Source organism: Oncorhynchus keta, unplaced genomic scaffold (assembly GCF_023373465.1).
Source record: "Oncorhynchus keta strain PuntledgeMale-10-30-2019 unplaced genomic scaffold, Oket_V2 Un_scaffold_5444_pilon_pilon, whole genome shotgun sequence".
Lineage (NCBI taxonomy): Eukaryota > Metazoa > Chordata > Actinopteri > Salmoniformes > Salmonidae > Oncorhynchus > Oncorhynchus keta.
Window position 1 is genome coordinate 1,826,838 of NW_026290960.1, and position 18,163 is coordinate 1,845,000.

At 47.3% G+C, this 18,163-nt stretch overlaps 1 protein-coding gene across 50 annotated transcripts in view; it reads right to left on the minus strand.

Moving 5' to 3' along the window:
• LOC118362688 (proline-serine-threonine phosphatase-interacting protein 1-like) overlaps window positions 1-7,999 on the minus strand; it is a 33,697-nt gene extending 25,698 nt beyond the window's left edge. For 10 of the 50 annotated variants that reach the window (XM_052516871.1, XM_052516867.1, XM_052516865.1 and 7 more), the window contains exon 1: window positions 7,399-7,892. In XM_052516871.1, the coding sequence (XP_052372831.1) occupies window positions 7,399-7,431 (33 nt within the window). In that variant the 5' untranslated portion in view covers window positions 7,432-7,892. Of the gene's footprint in view, window positions 1-7,398 lie in introns of all 50 variants that reach the window. The other 40 variants (XR_008133519.1, XR_008133518.1, XR_008133517.1 and 37 more) reach the window with 19 other exon arrangements.
• Between the last annotated feature and the right edge of the window lie 10,164 nt (window positions 8,000-18,163).

Genomic DNA, 18,163 nt, shown 5'->3' on the forward strand with positions numbered 1-18,163 from the left:
CTACAGTGACTATCCTACAGTGCCTATCCTACAGTGCCTATCCTACAGTACCTATCCTACAGTGCCTATCCTACAGTGCCTATCCTACAGTGCCTATCCTACAGTGCCTATCCTATAGTGACTATCCTACAGTGCATATCTTACAGTGCCTATCCTACAGTGACTATCCTACAGTGCATGTCTTACAGTGCATATCCTACATTGCCTATCCTACAGTACCTATCCTACAGTGCCTATCCTACAGTGCCTATCCTACAGTGCCTATCCTACAGTGCCTATCCTACAGTGCCTATCCTATAGTGACTATCCTACAGTGCATATCTTACAGTGCCTATCCTACAGTGCATATCTTACAGTGCCTATCCTACAGTGACTATCCTATAGTGCATATCTTACAGTGCATATCCTACAATGCCTATCCTACAGTGCCTATCCTACAGTGACTATCCTACAGTGCCTATCATACAGTGCCTATCCTACAGTGCCTATCCTACAGTGACTATCCTACAGTGCCTATCCTACAGTGACTATCCTACAGTGCCTATCCTACAGTGACTATCCTACAGTGACAATCCTATAGTGCCTATCCTACAGTACCTATCCTACAGTGCCTATCCTACAGTGCCTATCCTACAGTGCCTATCCTACAGTGACTATCCTACAGTGCCTATCCTACAGTGCCTATCCTACAGTGCCTATCCTACAGTACCTATCCTACAGTGCCTATCCTACAGTGCCTATCCTACAGTACCTATCCTACAGTGCCTATCCTACAGTGCCTATTCTACAGTACCTATCCTACAGTGACTATCCTACAGTGCCTATCCTACAGTGACTATCCTACAGTGCCTATCCTACAGTGCCTATCCTACAGTGACTATCATACAGTGACTATCCTACAGTGCCTATCCTACAGTGCCTATCCTACAGTGCCTATCCTTCAGTGACTATCCTACAGTGACTATCCTACAGTGCCTATCCTACAGTGACTATCCTACAGTGCCTATCCTACAGTGACTATATTCCAGTGCCTATCCTACAGTTCCTATCCTACAGTGACTATCCTACAGTGACTATCCTACAGTGACAATCCTACAGTGCCTATCCTACAGTGACTATCCTACAGTGACAATCCTACAGTGCCTATCATACAGTGCCTATCCTACAGTGCCTATCCTACAGTGCCTATTCTACAGTGCCTATCCTACAGTGACTATCCTACAGTGACTATCCTATAGTGCCTATCCTACAGTACCTATCCTACAGTGCCTATCCTACAGTGCCTATCCTACAGTGCCTATCCTACAGTGACTATCCTACAGTGCCTATCCTACAGTGCCTATCCTACAGTGACTATCCTACAGTGCCTATCCTACAGTGCCTATCCTACAGTGCCTATCCTACAGTACCTATACTACAGTGACTATTCTACAGTGCCTATCCTACAGTACCTATCCTACAGTGACTATCCTACAGTGCCTATCCTACAGTGCCTATCCTACAGTACCTATCCTACAGTGCCTATCCTACAGTGCCTATTCTACAGTACCTATCCTACAGTGACTATCCTACAGTGCCTATCCTACAGTGCCTATCCTACAGTGCCTATCCTACAGTGACTATCATACAGTGACTATCCTACAGTGCCTATCCTACAGTGCCTATCCTACAGTACCTATCCTACAGTGCCTATCCTACAGTGACTATCCTACAGTGCCTATCCTACAGTGACTATCCTACAGTGCCTATCCTACAGTGACTATCCTCCAGTGCCTATCCTACAGTTCCTATCCTACAGTGACTATCCTACAGTGACTATCCTACAGTGCCTATCCTACAGTGCCTATCCTACAGTGACTATCCTACAGTGACTATCCTACAGTGCCTATCATACAGTGCCTATCCTACAGTGCCTATCCTACAGTGACTATCCTACAGTGCCTATCCTACAGTGACTATCCTACAGTGCCTATCCTACAGTGACTATCCTACAGTGACTATCCTATAGTGCCTATCCTACAGTACCTATCCTACAGTGCCTATCCTACAGTGCCTATCCTACAGTGCCTATCCTACAGTGACTATCCTACAGTGCCTATCCTACAGTGCCTATCCTACAGTGACTATCCTACAGTGCCTATCCGACAGTACCTATCCTACAGTGCCTATCCTACAGTGCCTATCCTACAGTGCCTATCCTACAGTGCCTATCCTACAGTGACTATCCTATTGTGCCTATCCTACAGTACCTATCCTACAGTGACTATCCTACAGTGCCTATCCTACAGTGACTATCCTACAGTGCCTATCCTACAGTGACTATCCTACAGTGACTATCATACAGTGACTATCCTACAGTGCCTATCCTACAGTGCCTATCCTACAGTACCTATCCTACAGTGCCTATCATACAGTGCCTATCCTACAGTGCCTATCCTACAGTGCCTATCCTACAGTGCCTATCCTATAGTGACTATCCTACAGTGCCTATCCTACAGTGCCTATCCTACAGTGACTATCCTACAGTGCCTATCCTACAGTGCCTATCATACAGTGCCTATCCTACAGTGCCTATCCTACAGTGACTATCCTACAGTGCCTATCCTACAGTGACTATCCTACAGTGACTATCCTACAGTGCCTATCCTACAGTGACTATCCTACAGTGCCTATCCTACAGTGACTATCCTACAGTGACTATCCTACAGTGCCTATCCTACAGTGACTATCCTACAGTGACTATCCTATAGTGCCTATCCTACAGTACCTATCCTACAGTGCCTATCCTACAGTGCCTATCCTACAGTGCCTATCCTACAGTGACTATCCTACAGTGCCTATCCTACAGTGCCTATCCTACAGTGCCTATCCTACAGTTCCTATCCTACAGTGACTATCCTACAGTGCCTATCCTACAGTGCCTATCATACAGTGACTATCCTACAGTGACTATCCTACAGTGACTATCCTACAGTGCCTATCCTACAGTGACTATCCTACAGTGACTATCATATAGTGCCTATCCTACAGTACCTATCCTACAGTGCCTATCCTACAGTGCCTATCCTACAGTGACTATCCTACAGTGCCTATCCCACAGTGACTATCCCACAGTGCCTATCCTACAGTGCCTATCCTACAGTGCCTATCCTACAGTGACTATCCTACAGTGCCTATCCTACAGTGCCTATCCCACAGTGACTATCCCACAGTGACTATCCTACAGTGCCTATCCTACAGTGACTATCCTACAGTGCCTATCCTACAGTACCTATCCTACAGTGACTATCCTCCAGTGCCTATCCTACAGTTCCTATCCTACAGTGACTATCCTACAGTGACTATCCTACAGTGCCTATCCTACAGTGACTATCCTACAGTGCCTATCCTACAGTGACTATCCTACAGTGCCTATCCTACAGTGACTATCCTACAGTGACTATCCTATAGTGCCTATCCTACAGTACCTATCCTACAGTGCCTATCCTACAGTGCCTATCCTACAGTGCCTATCCTACAGTGACTATCCTACAGTGCCTATCCTACAGTGCCTATCCTACAGTGACTATCCTACAGTGCCTATCCTACAGTGCCTATCCTACAGTGCCTATCCTACAGTGCCTATCCTACAGTGCCTATCCCACAGTGCCTATCCTACAGTGACTATCCTACAGTGCCTATCCTACAGTGCCTATCCTACAGTGCCTATCCTACAGTGCCTATCCTACAGTGACTATCCTACAGTGCCTATCCTACAGTGACTATCCTACAGTGACTATCCCTACAGTGCCTATCCTACAGTGCCTATCCTACAGTGCCTATCCTACAGTGTGCCTATCCTACAGTGCCTATCCTACAGTGACTATCCTACAGTGCCTATCCTACAGTGCCTATCCTACAGTGACTATCCTACAGTGCCTATCCTACAGTGCCTATCCTACAGTGCCTATCCTACAGTACCCTATCCTACTACAGTGCCTATCCTACAGTGCCTATCCTACAGTGCCTATCCTACAGTGCCTATCCTACAGTGCCTATCCTACAGTGCCTATCCTACAGTGCCTATCCTACAGTGCCTATCCTACAGTGCCTATCCTACAGTGACTATCCTACAGTGCCTATCCTACAGTGCCTATCCTACAGTGCCTATCCTACAGTGACTATCCTACAGTGCCTATCCTACAGTGCCTATCCTACAGTGCCTATCCTACAGTGACTATCCTACAGTGCCTATCCTACAGTGCCTATCCTACAGTGACTATCCTACAGTGCCTATCCTACAGTGACTATCCTACAGTGACTATCCTACAGTGCCTATCCTACAGTCCTATCCTACAGTGCCTATCCTACAGTCCTATCCTACAGTGCCTATCTATCCTACAGTGCCTATCCTACAGTGCCTATCCTACAGTGCCTATCCTACAGTGCCTATCCTACAGTGACTATCCTACAGTGCCTATCCTACAGTGCCTATCAGTGCCTATCCTACAGTGACTATCCTACAGTGCCTATCCTACAGTGACTATCCTACAGTGCCTATCCTACAGTGCCTATCCTACAGTGCCTATCCTACAGTGACTATCAGTGCCTATCCTACAGTGACTATCCTACAGTGCAGTGCCTATCCTACAGTGACTATCCTACAGTGCCTATCCTACAGTGCCTATCCTACAGTGCCTATCCTACAGTGCCTATCCTACAGTGCCTATCCTACAGTGCCTATCCTACAGTGCCTATCCTACAGTGCCTATCCTACAGTGCCTATCCTACAGTGCCTATCCTACAGTGCCTATCCTACAGTGCCTATCCTACAGTGCCTATCCTACAGTGACTATCCTACAGTGACTATCCTACAGTGCCTATCCTACAGTGACTATCCTACAGTGCCTATCCTACAGTGCCTATCCTACAGTGCCTATCCTACAGTGCCTATCCTACAGTGCCTATCCTACAGTGACTATCCTACAGTGCCTATCCTACAGTGCCTATCCTACAGTGCCTATCCTACAGTGCCTATCCTACAGTGCCTATCCTACAGTGCCTATCCTACAGTGCCTATCCTACAGTGCCTATCCTACAGTGCCTATCCTACAGTGACTATCCTACAGTGCCTATCCTACAGTGCCTATCCTACAGTGCCTATCCTACAGTGCCTATCCTACAGTGCCTATCCTACAGTGACTATCCTACAGTGACTATCCTACAGTGCCTATCCTACAGTGCCTATCCTACAGTGCCTATCCTACAGTGCCTATCCTACAGTGCCTATCCTACAGTGACTATCCTATCCTACAGTGCCTATCCCTACAGTGCCTATCCCACAGTGACTATCCTACAGTGCCTATCCTACAGTGCCTATCCTACAGTGACTATCCTACAGTGCCTATCCTACAGTGACCTATCCTACAGTGCCTATCCTACAGTGCCTATCCTACAGTTCCTATCCTACAGTGACTATCCTACAGTGACTATCCTACAGTGCCTATCCTACAGTGCCTATCCTACAGTGACTATCCTACAGTGCCTATCCTACAGTGACTATCCTACAGTGCCTATCAGTGCCTATCCTACAGTGACTATCCTACAGTGATACCTATATACAGTGCCTATCCTACAGTGCCTATCCTACAGTGCCTATCCTACAGTGCCTATCCTACAGTGACTATCCTACAGTGCCTATCCCACAGTGACTATCCCACAGTGCCTATCCTACAGTGCCTATCCTACAGTGCCTATCCTACAGTGCCTATCCTACAGTGCCTATCCTACAGTGCCTATCCACAGTGCCTATCCCACAGTGACTATCCTACAGTGACTATCCTACAGTGACTATCCTACAGTGCCTATCCTACAGTGACCTATCCTACAGTGCCTATCCTACAGTGCCTATCCTACAGTGCCTATCCTACAGTGACTATCCTACAGTGACTATCCTACAGTGCCTATCCTACAGTGCCTATCCTACAGTGCCTATCCTACAGTGACTATCCTACAGTGCCTATCCTACAGTGACTATCCTACAGTGCCTATCCTACAGTGCCTATCCTACAGTGCCTATCCTACAGTGCCTATCCTACAGTGCCTATCCTACAGTGCCTATCCTACAGTGCCTATCCTACAGTGCCTATCCTACAGTGCCTATCCTACAGTGCCTATCCTACAGTGCCTATCCTACAGTGCCTATCCTACAGTGACTATCCTACAGTGCCTATCCTACAGTGTATCCCTACTACAGTGACTATCCTACAGTGCCTATCCTACAGTACCTATCCTACAGTGCCTATCCTACAGTGCCTATCCTACAGTGCCTATCCTACAGTGCCTATCCTACAGTGCCTATCCTACAGTGCCTATTCTACAGTGCCTATCCTACAGTGCCTATCCTACAGTGACTATCCTACAGTGCCTATCCTACAGTGCCTATCCTACATCCTACAGTACCTATCCTACAGTGCCTATCCTACAGTGCCTATCCTACAGTGCCTATCCTACAGTGCCTATCCTATAGTGACTATCAGTGCCTATCCTACAGTGCTATCCTAGTCTATTACAGTGCCTATCCTACAGTGACTATCCTACAGTGCATGTCTTACAGTGCATCCTATGCCTATCCTACAGTGCCTATCCTACAGTGCCTATCCTACAGTACCTATCCTACAGTGCCTATCCTACAGTGCCTATCCTACAGTGCCTATCCTACAGTGCCTATCCTACAGTGCCTATCCTATAGTGACTATCCTACAGTGCATATCTTACAGTGCCTATCCTACAGTGACTATCCTATAGTGCATATCTTACAGTGCATATCCTACAATGCCTATCCTACAGTGCCTATCCTACAGTGACTATCCTACAGTGCCTATCCTACATGCCTATCCTACAGTGCCTATCCTACAGTGCATATCCTACAGTGCCTATCCTACAGTGCCTATCCTACAGTGACTATCCTACAGCGCATATCCTACAGTACCTATCCTACAGTGCCTATCCTACAGTGACTATCATACAGTGACTATCCTACAGTGCCTATCCTACAGTGCCTATCCTACAGTGACTATCATACAGTGACATATCTAAGGGGTTAGCAGTAAGAGTTGAACCCAGACCTTTCCAGCTTTCCCACAGCACTCAGTTCAGTTCCAAATTTCAGTGGCATGTTATTACTGTGGACATCATATTCTGTCAGACAACTGTCACATTTTAGAAACCTAACGCTGTTTGCTTTAAAAGGCTCACTCACTACACTTTCAAGTCCGTAAATGGTTGAGAATGAACAAAATGCTAATATTTCTGGATAGAGATTTTAAATGAGTTATCAGTAGACTATCTAGTTATATCTAGTTACACACACCAACACAGGACATCAAGAGACAATGGTAGTAGACTGAGGGAACTTACCCAAAAGGCATCTTTATACAGCAAGGGAGTCATTCTGTGTTATACATGCACTTCCTCAAAGTTGAATGTTAATATCCTCTTTATCAACATTTACAAAAAACATAAACCACTTAAGTTTAACAGATTCCTTACTGAGATAAAACAAATATATATATATATATGTAGATATATATATGAAGGACAACTCCAGAATACCTCAGCTGTTATAACTGCAATATCACTGTTGAACTTTGCATTGGGCTTGAATGAGGAAGTACCCTGTGATGTCACTATCCACAGTCACAGCCTCTTGCTGAGATATGTAGATAGTTTTGATTATTATTTGAATAATAGACCTAAAACGGATTCACAGACGATATTGGGCACAGATTGTGCCCTTGTTCACGAAGAATAGCCATAGGTTTGATTATATCCAGGGTGTATCACATCTGACCGTGATCGGATTCCCATAGGGCGGCGCACAATTGGCCCAGCGTCGTCCGGGTTTGGCCGGGGTAGACAGTTATTGTAAATAATAATTTGTTCTAAATTAAATGACGAGTAACTGAACTTTAACAACTAACAAATACCGACCTCTAGTGGTTCACTCAGGGAGATACATAAACCATTACCTTGAAAGTTGAAACAACGTAGCAGCACAACTAAACATTAGGCCTACATGTTCTGGTTAAATATTCAAATTCTTGAAAAGGGCCATGCTGGTAAAATGCCATCAGCGGGAAGGGAGGTAAACCAAGAGGCAGAATGATGTCGAGGTTCGATCCAAGAATTGAGAGCGTCGATATTTATTTTCTAGTCATCTGATGTGTATTTTTTTCAACAACTTGCTGAATAGGTTTAGCCTACGCTCGTACCTATGACAAGATGACGGCGTCATCCTTCAGAATGGACATCCCATGGACTGGACACAATTGGGGAGAAAAGGGGGTAAAATTACATTTAAAAAAACTTTAAAAAAAAGACTGGACATAGTAAGGCATGTATACGTTTGGTACATTTTTCCATGGCACTGTTCTACAGTGCCGCCACTTGCCCATGGGTATAGGCCTTAGTATCACATTAAGGTAACTGTTTTTTGTTGCATTTATACACTGGAATATGGACTATTGTTTTTCTAATTTCGAAAGGGAGTGCAAATAAACATACTTTATTCAGATTAGGGCTACAATAAATTAATGTTTCACAATATGACCACAAGAGGGAGACACGTACCTTTTCTGCTCTCCTCATGGCACTAAGCATCAACCGACAATAAAATACTGTATAGGTCCACCAAATCCCACGAGACAGAAAATCGACCCAAAACCTAAATCTCAGTTTTATGTCGAAATTGTGCCCTGGGCATGTGTGACTGAGGACATGATAACACATGGATGAACAAACACATGAAGGCCTATTGATTTTCAGAGTGAGAAACGATGGCTGTGTGGTGTCTCAGTCTCTCACTGTCCTCCTGATCAATAAGATGTGTGAAAATCCAAAGATTCTCTCACTCTCTTAGCAGGGGAATCACCTAGTTACTGTTATCTACCCAGAGAGAGAGAGACAGGTTACAGAGGGCATTCCCATCAATACACAGTTCAGCACTAGAATTATAGCACTCTGTCTGACAGAACGATAGGCCTGAGGTATTGGACTTGCAAGTTAACATTTTCAACTACTCTGTATTGTTTGTCATCAACTCATTTATTACCAATAATGTCATCGGACCCTAAATAATCCCAAGGGTTGTAGTGATGGAGCTTTGCCCCTTCAATACACTCTTCGAAAAAAAGGTGCTATCTAGAACCTTAAAGGGTTATTCGGCTGTCCCCATAGGACGAGGGGGGCAAAGTATCCGGCCCTTGAGACATTTGTAAAAGAAAATTCTCCCCAATTTCATGGTATCCAATTGGTAGTTACAGTCTTGTCCCATCGCTGCAACTCCTGTACGGACTTGGGCGAGGCGAAGGTCGAGAGCCGTGCAGAGCCGTGCATCCTCTGATACATGACCCAACCAAGCCACACTGCTTCTTGACACACTGCTCGCTTAACCCAGAAGCCAGCTGCACCAATGTGTCAGAAGAAACACTGTACACCTGGCGACTGTGTCAGCGTGCGTGCGCCTGGCTCGGCACAGGAGTCGCTAGTGTGCGATGGGACAAGGAAATCTCGGCCTGCCAAACCCTCTCCTAACCAGGACGATGCTGGGCCAATTGATTTTAACAAACAATTTGTCCCCTAAAAAATGCGGCTCTCCGTTGAATTTCAATATCCCGATGTGGCCCTCGAGCCAAAAAGTTTGCCCACCCCTGCCATAGGAGAACCCTTTGAAGGATCCTTTTTTGCTTACAGGTAGAACCCTTTATACAGATGGTTCTACATGGAACCCAAAAGGGTTCTACCTGGAACCAAAAAGGGTTCTCCCATGGGGACAGCCGAAGGCCACTTTTGGAACGCTTTATTTTCTAACAGTGTACATCATCCTCAAAAGTTTTTAATCCTTCCAGTCTGCATGAATAGGGGAATTGACATTTATCCAGCCTATTAGCTATGGCTACTGATTCCTGCAGCTCAGGGTCCGTGTGAGCAGGTCTATCTGCGTGTGGGACCCCGTGTGAGGGCTCTAATGGAGGGCCAGGCAGCACTAGAAATCAGCTGTGTAGTCATGTCCTACCCAGGCCAATGGGTCCACAGACACACACAGCCTCCACACAGGGGCTCCCTGGAGTGGCAGTTATTGAACTGTGACAAACGAGCCGTGTCAGGGCCAGGACAAGCCTCCTACCTGGGGGATTCTCTCTAAATGACCTTCCCATTAACCAACCACTGGTGTGTTCCCCCTCCTCAGATAGGGTTACACAGGGAGGCAGATCATTCACCGCAGTCCATTGTCCCCACTGCCATAGAGTTATTCCCAATGACCGTATGGAGTTTTCACCCGTTTCAACTTGTGAAGTTATTTTCCACTATTTTCATTTCCAGGTCCATATTGTCATGTCCATTCAGAATGTGTGTATTGGTATACAGTATGTAGGTGTGTGTGCTGTGCAACTGGGCATATATTCCTGTGACTTGACCTGAGTGTGTTTTCCTGCCTGAGTGCTTGCTTGCATGTGTGAGGCTCTGTGCCTCTGGGGTAGTGTGAGTGACTTCACTGCTTTCACACGTTCTCCATCCCTTCATCCCTCCTTCCCTCCATCCCTCCATCCTCTGTAATCCCCAATTGACTATTGGCACCAGCCCTTCATCTCTACCTCCCCTCTGATGCCCTGGGTACATGTCTGCAGAGTGTTGTGTGTGTGTGTGTGTGTGTGTGTGTGTGTGTGTGTGTGTGTGTGTGTGTGTGTGTGTGTGTGTGTGTGTGTGTGTGTGTGTGTGTGTGTGTGTGTGTGTGTGTGTGTGTGTGTGTGTGTGTGTGTGTGTGTGTGTGCGTGCGCTGTGTATCCCCTTCTCCGACTCTGGTGAATAGGAATGCAGTGAAGTGAGCATTGATTGGCCACGTTAGTGCAAACCTGTTAGTATCCTGACAGATGGATGGCTAATGATGTGTAGGCAGCAGTGCAGGAGCCTGTAGTTGTTAGTGAGATGATCCGCTGTCATAATAATACAGTTCATAAAACCAACAGCTGGGGACCGTCCCACATGGCACCCTATTCCCTACATAGTGCACTGCTTTTAACCAAGGCCCTGGGCTCTGGTCAAAAGTAGTGCACTTTGTAGGGAATATGGTGCCATTTTGGACGCTGATTATAACCCAGGACCCAAGACATTGAAGCCAATGAACAAAGCAAGCTGAAGGCCTTTGGCTTTCTCACATTTGATCTAAATCTGGCTTCAAATTAAACATGAATTAGCAGGTTAATCTGCCGTATCACTCCTAAAATCGCGGGGCTTAATCAATCTGATCCTCCTCGTCCATTACTCCCTATTGTGTTCCCTATGGCTACTGGGGTCTGTGCAGCAGGGCCGGGGAAGCTCTCTACCTCTCTCTTACACACACACGCACGCACGCACGCACGCACGCTCGCACGCACGCACGCACGCACGCACGCACACACACACACACACACACACACACACACACACACACACAGCGAGTTGTATGTTGATGTGGATTTTCTGTTAAATATTTGATCAGCCCTGATGTCACAGTCTGGTAACCCATGGCTACAACATTTTGGATCCTTTAGTTGTTGTTTTCAACATCCTGTGGTCTGGTCCTATAAAGGATAGCTGAGTTCTCCTGAAAGGGGATAAATAGATGTTCAGAAGAACTAGAGGGGGTGTAGCAGGCTACGAGGGGCACCCAAATGAGAGGGTGCATGCCAGGGGCAGAACCTGCCCCCTGCCTGGGTCCCACTGACCGACTGGATGCTGGTTTGGTCTAATTTTCCCCACGGCTGGTCCCTCCATGGGGACCCCTGTCCTCTACATCTGCACCCAGGGCTCTCCATACTGCCTTGCCCTCCTACACACCCCACTTTCTTTCTTCTCCTCCCTCTCCACTTAGGCCTCTACATGTTTCTATCCCTCATGGTGAGGCTCTCAAGCCTGGCCTTTTGCCGCTGTGTGTGTGTGTGTGTGTGTTGTGTGCGTGTCCAGAGAGATAGGGGCAAGGCTGCTAATTTGCAAAGTGGGTTCATCCATTTGACAGAGGACAGGGATTCTGCTTGGTGACACACCTCACAGCCCACACAGAGAGCTGACCAGACATACTAACATGTTACACACCTCACAGCCCACACAGAGAGCTGACCAGACATACTAACATGTTACACACCTCACAGCCCACACAGAGAGCTGACCAGACATACTAACATGTTACACACCTCACAGCCCACACAGAGAGCTGACCAGACATACTAACATGTTACACACCTCACAGCCCACACAGAGAGCTGACCAGACATACTAACATGTTACACACCTCACAGCCCACACAGAGAGCTGACCAGACATACTAACATGTTACACACCTCACATCCCACACAGACATACTAACATGTTACACACCTCACAGCCCACACAGAGAGCTGACCAGACATACTAACATGTTACACACCTCACAGCCCACACAGAGAGCTGACCAGACATACTAACATGTTACACACCTCACAGCCCACACAGAGAGCTGACCAGACATACTAACATGTTACACACCTCACAGCCCACACAGAGAGCTGACCAGACATACTAACATGTTACACACCTCACAGCCCACACAGAGAGCTGACCAGACATACTAACATGTTACACACCTCACAGCCCACACAGAGAGCTGACCAGACATACTAACATGTTACACACCTCACAGCCCACACAGAGAGCTGACCAGACATACTAACATGTTACACACCTCACAGCCCACACAGAGAGCTGACCAGACATACTAACATGGTACACACCTCACAGCCCACACAGAGAGCTGACCAGACATACTAACATGTTACACACCTCACAGCCCACACAGAGAGCTGACCAGACATACTACCATGTTACACACCTCACAGCCCACACAGAGAGCTGACCAGACATACTAACATGTTACACACCTCACAGCCCACACAGACCAGACATACTAACATGCTGACCAGACATACTAACATGTTACACACCTCACAGCCCACACAGAGAGCTGACCAGACATACTAACATGTTACACACCTCACAGCCCACACAGAGAGCTGACCAGACATACTAACATGTTACACACCTCACAGCCCACACAGAGAGCTGACCAGACATACTAACATGTACACGCCTACTGACCAGACATACTAACAGTTACACACCTCCAGCCCACACAGAGAGCTGACCAGACATACTAACATGTTACACACCTCACAGCCCACACAGAGAGCTGACCAGACATACTAACATGTTACACACCTCACAGCCCACACAGAGAGCTGACCAGACATACTAACATGTTACACACCTCACAGCCCACACAGAGAGCTGACCAGACATACTAACATGTTACACACCTCACAGCCCACACAGAGAGCTGACCAGACATACTAACATGTTACACACCTCACAGCCCACACAGAGAGCTGACCAGACATACTACCATGTTACACACCTCACAGCCCACACAGAGAGCTGACCAGACATACTAACATGTTACACACCTCACAGCCCACACAGAGAGCTGACCAGACATACTAACATGTTACACACCTCACATCCCACACAGACATACTAACATGTTACACACCTCACAGCCCACACAGAGAGCTGACCAGACATACTAACATGTTTACACACAGACATACACATGTTACACACCTCACAGCCCACACAGAGAGCTGACCAGACATACTAACATGTTACACACCTCACAGCCCACAGAGAGCTGACCAGACATACTAACATGTTACACACCTCACAGCCCACACAGAGAGCTGACCAGACATACTAACATGCTGACCAGACATACAACATGTTACACACCTCACAGCCCACACAGAGAGCTGACCAGACATACTAACATGTTACACACCTCACAGCCCACACAGAGAGCTGACCAGACATACTAACATGTTACACACCTCACAGCCCACACAGAGAGCTGACCAGACATACTAACATGTTACACACCTCACAGCCCACACAGAGAGCTGACCAGACATACTAACATGTTACACACCTCACAGCCCACACAGAGAGCTGACCAGACATACTAACCAGCCCACACAGAGCTGACCAGACATACTAACATGTTACACACCTCACAGCCCACACAGAGAGCTGACCAGACATACTAACATGTTACACACCTCACAGCCCACACACAGAGAGCTGACCAGACATACTAACATGTTACACACCTCACAGCCCACACAGAGAGCTGACCAGACATGACCACTAACATGTTACCTCACAGTTACACACCCACAGCCCACACAGAGAGCTGACCAGACATACTAACATGTTACACACCTCACAGCCCACACAGAGAGCTGACCAGACATACTAACATGTTACACACCTCACAGCCCACACAGAGAGCTGACCAGACATACTAACATGTTACACACCTCACAGCCCACACAGAGAGCTGACCAGACATACTAACATGTTACACACCTCACAGCCCACACAGAGAGCTGACCAGACATACTAACATGTTACACACCTCACAGCCCACACAGAGAGCTGACCAGACATACTAACATGTAGATGTTGTTGCTTCTTTCTTCTCTTTCAGTGATCACATCCATTATTTAGACAATTACAGTGGCTGTTATCTGAGGCAATACCCCAGAATGACAGCATCAAATCTTAGATGAAATACAGTCCACTGAAACATTTCTGGCTTCTCTATTATAGTGCTACTTCTAAGGATATGTCGAATACATTTTTAATAATACGACGCAATTACACATTTCCACCAGCAGGTGGGGCTGACTTTTCCTTTTCTTAACGTTTCCTCTGACATTCCTTTTGTTTTCTGGTTAGTATCACAACGCTGTGACGGCTCCTGGTGAGAGAATTATCACTGGCCATTGCCCTGGTCATCCTGCACAGACCAGCAATTGATGACAGAGGGTAAACACTCACTGTGTGTAGCTGAAAGGTGAGGGACAGACTGTCTAAAGGTGCCATTGTGTGTGTGCGTACGTGTGTATGTCCGTGTCTGCATGCTGCATGCATGCGTATATGAACAGGGAGGAAGGATCTTCCCCCCGTGACTTGCTCTGTCTCTGTGACTCAGAATTCCCCAGCCAGCCTCAGTAGTTTAACAGAGTTTCTCAGCCAGCCTCAGTAGTTTAACAGAGTTCCCCAGCCAGCCTCAGTAGTTTAACAGAGTTCCCCAGCCAGCCTCAGTAGTTTAACAGAGTTTCTCAGCCCGCCTCAGTAGTTTAGCAGAGTTCCCCAGCCAGCCTCAGTAGTTTAACAGAGTTTCTCAGCCAGCCTCAGTAGTTTAGCAGAGTTCCCCAGCCAGCCTCAGTAGTTTAACAGAGTTCCCCAGCCAGCCTCAGCAGTTTAGCAGAGTTCCCCAGCCAGCCTCAGTAGTTTAACAGAGTTCCCCAGCCAGCCTTAGTAGTTTAACAGAGTTCCCCAGCCAGCCTCAGTAGTTTAACAGAGTTCCCCAGCCAGCCTCAGTAGTTTAGCAGAGTTCCCCAGCCAGCATCAGTAGTTTAACAGAGTTCCCCAGCCAGCCTCAGCAGGTTAACAGAGTTCCCCAGCCAGCCTCAGTATTTTAACAGAGTTCCCCAGCCAGCCTCAGCAGGTTAACAGAGTTCCCCAGCCAGCCTCAGTAGTTTAACAGAGTTCCCCAGCCAGCCTCAGTAGTTTAACAGAGTTCCCCAGCCAGCCTCAGTAGTTTAGCAGAGTTCCCCAGCCAGCCTCAGTAGTTTAACAGAGTTCCCCAGCCAGCCTCAGTAGATTAGCAGAATTCCCCAGCCAGCCTCAGTAGTTTAACAGAGTTCCCCAGCCAGCCTCAGTAGTTTAACAGAGTTCCCCAGCCAGCCTCAGTAGTTTAACAGAGTTCCCCAGCCAGCCTCAGTAGTTTAACAGAGTTCCCCAGCCAGCCTCAGTAGTTTAACAGAGTTCCCCAGCCAGCCTCAGTAGTTTAACAGAGTTCCCCAGCCAGCCTCAGTAGTTTAACAGAGTTTCTCTGCCAGCCTCAGTAGTTTAACAGAGTTTCTCAGCCAGCCTCAGTAGTTTAACAGAGTTCCCCAGCCAGCCTCAGTAGTTTAACAGAGTTCCCCAGCCAGCCTCAGTAGTTTAACAGAGTTTCTCAGCCCGCCTCAGTAGTTTAGCAGAGTTCCCCAGCCAGCCTCAGTAGTTTAACAGAGTTCCCCAGCCAGCCTCAGCAGTTTAGCAGAGTTCCCCAGCCAGCCTCAGTAGTTTAACAGAGTTCCCCAGCCAGCCTCAGTAGTTTAACAGAGTTCCCCAGCCAGCCTCAGTAGTTTAACAGAGTTCCCCAGCCAGCCTCAGTAGTTTAACAGAGTTCCCCAGCCAGCCTCAGTAGTTTAACAGAGTTCCCCAGCCAGCCTCAGTAGTTTAACAGAGTTCCCCAGCCAGCCTCAGTAGTTTAACAGAGTTCCCCAGCCAGCCTCAGTAGTTTAACAGAGTTCCCCAGCCAGCCTCAGTAGTTTAACAGAGTTCCCCAGCCAGCCTCAGTAGTTTAACAGAGTTCCCCAGCCAGCCTCAGTAGTTTAACAGAGTTCCCCAGCCAGCCTCAGTAGTTTAACAGAGTTCCCCAGCCAGCCTCAGTAGTTTAACAGAGTTCCCCAGCCAGCCTCAGTAGTTTAACAGAGTTCCCCAGCCAGCCTCAGTAGTTTAACAGAGTTCCCCAGCCAGCCTCAGTAGTTTAACAGAGTTCCCCAGCCAGCCTCAGTAGTTTAACAGAGTTCCCCAGCCAGCCTCAGTAGTTTAGCAGAGTTCCCCAGCCAGCCTCAGTAGTTTAGCAGAGTTCCCCAGCCAGCCTCAGTAGTTTAACAGAGTTCCCCAGCCAGCCTCAGTAGTTTAACAGAGTTTCTCTGCCAGCCTCAGTAGTTTAACAGAGTTCCCCATCCAGCCTCAGTAATTTATATGTGACAGGCTGTCTTTGATCGTAAGGCAGATCATACCTCAGAGCTGTGCAGAGTATACATTTTTTCTTCACATTGCACGCTGTTCCCAATAAAGTGCTCTACTTTTGATCAGGGCCCAGGTCAAACGTAGTGCACTTTATAGGGAATAGGGTGCCATTTGGGACTAAGCTCACTACATCACCAGTTTTATTACCCTGATAAAACTTAACACAGCCATACATATCAATGCTATGGGTCATCAGTGTTTGACTCAGCCACAGACTGTATATGTGATGAACGCTGGGCTTCTACTCTGTCTACCTTGGCCAGGTTTGACCCTAGTCTCTCACATGCATTGCTGTGGGTGTTTATATTTCTCAGTGCTGGGTAGGCCTGCTGACAGACCAGCAGTACTGTAGTAGTGTGGCTCTGGGTTTCCACTGGAACTGTTACACTAATGACGAATTCACATTCTGCATTTGCATTTTTTAGATATACGAAGTGAAGTCTAAAACATTGTTGTAAGTGTGTGCTGCATTAAAGCGTGTTAACGTATATAGGAGACCTGGCATAGCAGCCCTGACATAGAAGGCCAGACATAGAAGACCTGGCATAGCAGACCTGGCATAGCAGCCCTGAAATAGCAGACCTGAAATAGCAGACCTGAAATAGCAGACCTGGCATTGCAAACCTGACATAGCAGACCTGGCATACTGTAGCAGACCTGGCATTGCAGACCTGACATAGCAGACCTGACATAGCAGACCTGGCATACTGTAGCAAATCTTGCATTGCAGACCTGACATAGCAGACCTGAAATAGCAGAGCTGGCATACTATAGCAGACCTGACATAGCAGACCTGGCATTGCAGACCTGACATAGCAGACCTGGCATACCAGACCTGGCATAGTAGACCTGGCATAGTAGCCTTGAAGTAGTAGACCTGACATAGCAGACCTGGCATAGCAGTCTTGAAGTAGCAGACCTGACATAGCAATGGCAGTGTAGCTCCTTCCACACTTTGTTTATGCAGTAGGCTCAGGCAGGCCAGACAGAGGTAGGTATCCCCATCGCAGTGGTGTGTGTTGTGCTATGCAGTGATAGGTATCAGTGGTTTTGTGCTATGCAGTGGCGTGCATGATTATCGACCGGCCTGGCGGCGCTGTGCTGTGGTGTGTCGTGCAGGATAATGGCCGTGGCAGCGTGGCTCTGTTGACTGCTCTGCGGTCAGATCATCAGCTCAGCGCTGCAGGGA